The 7,137-nt window shown below is 47.3% G+C and overlaps 1 protein-coding gene across 1 annotated transcript in view; it reads left to right on the forward strand.

The window, feature by feature from the left end:
• Nucleotides 1-7,137, forward strand: part of CUNH11orf80 (chromosome unknown C11orf80 homolog) — a 69,331-nt gene that overhangs the window by 12,680 nt on the left and 49,514 nt on the right. Inside the window, 1 exon segment of the mRNA XM_029911198.1 lies at nucleotides 851-922. Within this exon segment, the coding sequence (XP_029767058.1) occupies nucleotides 851-922 (72 nt within the window).

Consider the following 7,137-nt stretch of genomic DNA (forward strand, 5'->3'; position numbering starts at 1 on the left):
ATGTGGGACAATCTGCCCCCAAACAGCTGTGCCATGTCTACACTACAGGGACTATAATGGTATAACTACATCACTGTAGCTATGCTGGCATAGCCCCGTAGTGTAGACAAAGCCTACACCCATGGAAGGGGTTTTTCCATTGCTATAGGAACATCACCTCCCAGAGCAATGGTAGCTAGGTGATGTAGCTATGTTGACCTAAATTTTAAGTATAAGCTAGGCCTAGTCTCACCCTGATCTCTAATAGTTAGAGATTGGCTTAAGCCCTGAGCAAGGAGGTTTAAGTATCCCTGCCAGAATGATTGTCCTTCTTCAAGTCTTTGTCCATGTGTATCCCGCTCATGGTGCATATGTGTCTCACCTGCATGAATGCACCATGAGTGGGGTTCACATGGACTAAGGATCTGGGAAAACGACAGTTTTGTAATGCAAGCAGGCATTCTTTCTCACTTACAATGCGTATTTGGTATATTCTTGATATCATTATAAGCATCTAATCCCTGTTTGATTTGTGCTCAGTTCTTAGCCGCAACACCACCCCGTGGCAGTAAATCCCATAGGCTGATCACACGTTGTGTGAAAAAGGATTTCCTTTTATTGGTTTTGAATCTCCCACCTTTCACTCTCACCAAATGTCCCCTTGTCCCTGCATCAGGAGACAGAGAGAACAGAAGCTCCTATTCTCCCTTTTCTAGACCTGCCATTATAATAGAATTGTCTCATCTTTGTCACCTTTCAAAGATAAGGATCGGAGGAGCTGAATGAGTTGCCTTATTTTAAAATGGTTTGGTGATACTTAAAGTGATGCTTACTGGGTTGAAATCCTGTCTTGTTAATTTCTGCTCTCTAGTGGAGAGAAGAGAGAGAGTACATGTGTACTGAATGGAATAAAGCTCCTTACTGACCAGAGACACTATATAAGGTAAGGCCTGGTCTACACTAGGACTTTAATTCGGATTTAGCTGCCTTAATCCGAATTAACCCTTCACCCGTCCACACTACAGAGCCAGTTAATTCGAATTAAAGGGCCCTTTAAATCGATTTCTGTACTCCACCTCGACGAACGGAGTAGAGCCTAAATCGATTTTGTTAATTCGAATTAGGGTTAGTGTGGACGCACACCACCGAATTACTGTATTTAAGTTAATGGGGTAGTGTGGCCGCACACCACCGAATTAATGTGGTTTAAAACCGAATTAAGGTGCTTAGTGTGGCCGCGCACAATCGAATTTATACAACCTGTTTCCCAAATTCGAATTATCTAAATTCGGATTAATCCTGTAGTGTAGACATACCCTAAGAGATGACTTGGTCACAGCCATAAGTACCACTCTGGGGAGTTGATTTCTGATAGCAGACCTCACAGACAAAGGCAGAACAAGTTCCTATGGCTGGAAGCTGAAGCTGGATAAATTCAGATTAGAAATGAATGCACATTTTTAACAGGGAGGGGAATTAACCATTGGGACTGACCTAGGGACAGAGTGGATTCTTCATCAAGACTGGACATCTTTCTAAAAGCTCTGCTGTAGCTCAGCCACCAGACCTGGGCTGGATGCATAAATCACTGGGTGGGTTTCTGTTACCCAGGACATGCAGGAAGCACTATCAGAACAGTCCCTTCTGGCCTTCAAACCTCTGAGTCTTTCAAATTGTGCAAGTGCTGTGTTACGTCGATTGACATACTAGTTATTGACTGGACTCTGCCTCGATCTTGATTCGGGGCTCTCAGTACTGCCATAATATCAATAATGGGTAAATGATAATATCTCTAGTGTCGTCATCCTACTAGTTCTACCTTTGTCCAGAGAGTCTTCCTGGAAAAACAGGTTAGACAGTTATTATTACAGTAGCACTTAGAGGTCCCAGTTGAGTGGGGGACCCCCATCATGCTGGGTGCTGCACAGATCCTTACTGAGATTGGGGCCCCTGTCATGCCTGGCACTGCACATGCACATAGAGCTTTGTGAGAAAGGCACATGTGAGAAGAAGCAGAGGGCAGAGATGGGAAGGGACTTGCCCATGGTCATACAGCAGGCAGTGCCTGAGCTAGAAATAGACCCCTGGTGTCCTGAGTCTCAGTTCAGTGCCCTCACCACTAGACCACACTGCCTCAGATGAGACCTGAATTTCTAATGTGAAGATACAGACACACAAGAAGTATTATTCCGTCTGTATTTAGACTGTGAACTCTTTGGGGCATGGACCATCTCTCTTGTGTGTTTATACAGCACCTAACACAACGCTGTCCTGGTCCATGATGGGGGCTCCTAGGTGCTATAGTAATACAAATTAATAATAAATAATAATAATAAATTATACCTTAGAAAGAAGCAAAGCCTCCAGAAAGGGAACAAAGCTGTGCTCTTTTCCACTGGCCTCTGTCTGGGTGCACAGTGGAGGGGAGCTGCTGTTACCATACAGATGGCCTTGCTGTGTGGTGAATTCTCCATCGCTTGGAGTCTTTAAATCCATAGTGGGCATCTCTGTATATGATATTCTGTAGCTCTGCTGCAAGCGATGGCCCATGGGATGCAGGGGATCAGCCTTGTTGAATGGGCCCCCTATTCCCTTTAAAATCAATGAGTTTCCACCATGGGCAGAATTAGGCAAAGAGAGGGTTAAATTAGCAAGTAAACCAGCAACACCACAGGGTATGAGCCTGAGCCCTGGCTGGAAGTTAGAGAGCTGGGTGCTTTAATCCCCTAAGCACAAAACCTCATAGACGCCCAGGTTACCTCACTGGAAAAGTACTGGGTTCGAAAGCACTAGGAACAGAGGAATGTTAGTCATTTTTTGAGTGATTGCTCATGTGCATTATGCTCAAGGTACACGTGCGTCCCGAGCAAAGTGGCTGGAAATTTTTTCCCTCAGTGGTACCCGTTAGCACCCTCTGCAGCCACATACTTATAGCACTGGTATAAAGCACCCAGCTGACCCCGTGCCCCCTCAGTTCCTTCTTACTGCCCGTGACAGTTGCTGGAACTGTTATCCTTGCTTTGGCAAGCTCTCTCAGTGGTCTTCTTTTCTTGTATCTGTACATAGTTGTAGTCAGTTTTAGTGAAGTTCTGTAACTTTGTGTCTTAGCAGAGTTTTTGTCTGTTCCCCGGTGTCGTGGCATGCCTCCGCCACCAGGCTTTAAGCCCTGCGTCTCCTGTAAAAAGGCTATGCCCCTTAGTGACATGCACTCAAGCTGCCTGAAGTGCCTGGGAGAAGCTCACTTTGGGGACTGTTGCCAGATCTGCAGAGACTTTAAGCCTTGCACAAAGAAGGACCAGGAGGCCAAACTGAAGTTTTTGTTCATGGAGGCAGTGCTGAGACCTCCATCTGAGCCAGACTAGTCAGACTCAGCACTGAGTGCCTCGGTGTAGGTAAGGAGTGCTCCTCCTACCGTACTAGAGTCCGAGCTCCGATCACCATCCCCAGTGCCTAGGAAAAGGCACAAGAAACAGTCAGCCGAGAGGGAACAATCCCCGTCGCCAAAGATGGCCAGACATGGGGATCAGAGTAGAGTGCAACCTAACCAGGGCACTCTTCTGTCTTGGTACCGCAGAAGTCGGCACCGTTAATTCCAGCACTACGCAGGCACCATTGAGTCTGGTACCAGATGAGCCATCTACATCTGCAGCACAGCGCGGTACCAACGCTATCTCGGTACCAACCACGCTGGAGGTATTGGCCGCTGCCAGAGACCTTCTCTAGCTGTCAGTACCAGTATCACCAGCAGTACAAGAGTTGGTGTTATCAGTGCCAGCAGTCAGAAAGGAAGCCATTGGTTCTGGTGATTGTTTGGGTCCATGCCTTTGGGTGCCATCAAAAGGGAAGCTGGCTATGCTTGCTTCGGTGTGGACATCTCCACCTCAACAGCAGTCTCTGCCACTGGTGGGAACTGCACCACCATGGTCACTGGACAAAGATTCATCGTCATTTGAGTCAGAGGTGGAGTCTCACTCCTCCTGTCCGAGGAGTCGTTCCGCTACTCCCCCAGGCATTTCTACCCTTCCATGGACATGAGCAGAGGAGTAACATCTAGTGCATAACCAGGAGGTCACTGGGGACCTACACCAGTCCTGTGGCCCTTTTGGAACATGTGGGGGTTTCCCCCAGTTTCCAGGGCTCCTATTCAGTGGCCTTGGAAAGGGGGGTGGCATCATCCCATCAGCCAGCACCCAGCCTGGACTCTGGAACTGAGCCCAGTCTTGTACTACAAGACCTGGCACAGCAGGATTCTACAAAGGCAGAAAGGGAGGAAGAGCTTCCACAGCCAGTGCTGGCCTCCACCTCCTCCCCTGACGAGGCAGTCTCAGGAGGGGGCGTCACCTCCCCCTCCCCCTGATGACTATAAAGCTCATCAAAAGTTGCTAAAGAGGGTGGCCTTAAATCTGGGCATACATGTGGAGGTAGTGAAAGTGTCCTCACATAGCCTACTTGATATTTTAGCTGCTGTGGACCCTTCAAAAGCAGGGCCGGCTCCAGGGTTTTGGCCGCCCCAAGCAGCCAAAAAAAAAAAAAAAAAGGGACCATCCGCCGAATTGCCACCGAATAGCTGGACATGCCGCCCCTCTCCGGAGTGGCTGCCCCAAGCACCTGCTTGCCAGGCTGGTGCCTGGAGCTGGCCCTGTTCAAAAGTAGCCTTGCCTCTCAATGAGGCCATTATGGACCCTGTGAAGACCTTATGGCAGCCCCTCACATCCCTTCCCTCCACATCTAAAAGGGCCGAACCCTGTTCCTGCCCAGGGTTATAAGTTCCTGTATGCCCATTGCCCCCCACCCCCGAATCCCCATGGTATCTGCTGCCAATGAGAGAGAAAGACAGAGTCATCAGGGTACAACCCCAAAATCAATGGATTTGGTAGGAAAATTTATTCTGCTGCGGGGTTACAACACAAAATTGCAAACCAGGAGGTGCTGCTGGGCAGGTTTGATTTTAACATGTGGGATTCCATGCAGAAGTTCAAAGACTTGCTCCCTCAAGAGGCTAGGTAAGAGTTCTCTTCGCTGGTGGATGAAGGAAAATCAGTGGCAAGGATCTTGTTGCAAGCTGCTTTGGATGTGGCTGACTCAGCAGCCAGGTTCATGACTTTGGCAGTGGCCATGTGCAGAAGTTCGTGGCTGCAGTCCTCAGGACTCCTGCAGGAGGTCCAGCAAACCCTTCAGAACCTACCTTTTAAAGGAGCTTTGCTCTTTTCAGAACAGACTGATGCGAAGTTTCATGTGTTAAAAGACTCCAGGGTATCCCTTAAGTTGCTTGGATTGTACACACCAGTGCCTTCAAGGAAGCACTACAGGCCCCAACAGCTATCCAGTACTCTGCCCTGGCTGCCCGTCAGGATCTTCAGAGGAAAAGAAGCAGGGGTTAGATATAGCCACTACCCCCTTCTACCTTGATGTCAATGCCTGCCTCTCCCAGACATCCAGGGGTTCTAAGCAGGTGTTTTGGCAGGATGCTCGAGGACACCATACCAGTTCCCGTGATGCCAGACCCTGTTTCTCCTTTGTTTACAAACTGTCTTTCCCACTTCTTCAGCGCATGGTCCTGTATCACCACAGACCTTTGGGTGTTGAGCACAGTGACTGTGGGATAAACCCTCCAGTTTATTTCTACTCTTCCTTCCCACCCTCCCTCCCCGTCCCTCTTCAGGGACCCCTCTCAGGAAGAACTTCTGGCCCAGGAGGTTCAATCTCTCCTTCAGGTAGAAGTTGTGGAAAAGGTTCCACAGAATTTAAGAGGAAAGGGGTTCTACTCCCATTATTTCCTAATCCTAAAAGCCAAGGGAGGTCTCAGACAAATTTTAGACCTGCATCAACAACAGCTCAACAACTATCTCAAGAGAATAAAGTTCCACATGGTCACTCTGGCATCCATTATCCCTTCCCTGGATCCTGGGGATTGGTACGCTGCCCTTGATTTAAGAGATGCTTACAGTAGAACCTCAGAGTTACTAACACCCTGGGAATGGAGGTTGTTCATAAGTCTGAAATATTTGTAACTGTGTACAAAATGTTATGGTTCTTTCAAAAGTTTACAACTGAACATTGACTTAATACAGCTTTGAAACTTTACTATGCAGAAGAAAAATGCTGCTTTCCCTTTTTTTTTTAGTAGTTTACATTTAACACAGTACCATGCTGTATTTACTTTTTTTGTCTCTGCTGCTCCCTGATTGCGTACTTCTGGTTCCAAATGAGGTGTGTGGTTGACTGGTCAGTTCATAACTTTGGTGTTTGTAACTCTGAGGTTCTGCTATATTTTCATAATTCAATATTCCAAGGACACAAAAGGTTCCTCAAATGCGTAGTGAAACACTCGCACTATCTATTCACGGTCATCCCATTCAGCCTGTTTGCAGCTCTGCAGGTGTTCACAAAATGTCTGGCAGTAGTAGCAACCTTCCTGATGAAGTTAGGGGTGCAGGTCTACCCTTATCTAGATGAATGGCTGGTCGAGAGTTGGTCCAGGGTCAGTCAAGGGCTCAGGTAGTGTCCAACATTTGACTTGTCCAGTTGACTTCAAGGCCCTAGGCCTTCTGAGAAATATCGAGAAAACTACCCTCACTCTGGCACAGAGGATAGAGTTCATTGGGGTGCTGTTCAACTCTACTCAGGCCAGAGCTTACCTTCTAGAGGGATGTTTCAAGTCAATCAGATCCCTGATAATGCACCTCAAGGGTCAAGGGGCGTAGGGCCCCAGAATAGCTAGGGATGGCCCTGGGTAAAACTTTTTAAAATCGGGAATAAAACTTTCCCTTTGTCTGTTGTTCTCTGGAGAAGGAGACATGGAGCAGCAATGCTATAAGCATGAATGCTGTGTAAGGCTTGAACCAGGTATAAAAATTCATGCTAGCCCCAGATGCTTTGGTTTGCTTGTAACCTTTAAGCTAACCCCCAAGAAAGCTATTTTGGGTGCTTAATTTTTGGAATTGCTCTTTTAAAATCTAGCAAAAGCCTAAGTTCCAGATGTATTTTCTTCCTTTTTGTTTTTAATACAATTTACCTTTTTTAAGAATAGAATTGGATTTTTGGTGTCCTAAGAGGTTTGTGCATGTTGTTTGATTAGCTGGTAGCAACAGCTAATTTCCTTTGTCCTTTGTTTTCTTTCTCAGCTCTTCCCTGGAGTGCGGGGGGGGGGGGGGGGGG

Source organism: Terrapene carolina, unplaced genomic scaffold (genome assembly GCF_002925995.2).
Source record: "Terrapene carolina triunguis isolate 2854851 unplaced genomic scaffold, T_m_triunguis-2.0 Scaffold89, whole genome shotgun sequence".
In the NCBI taxonomy this organism is placed as follows: Eukaryota; Metazoa; Chordata; order Testudines; family Emydidae; genus Terrapene; species Terrapene triunguis.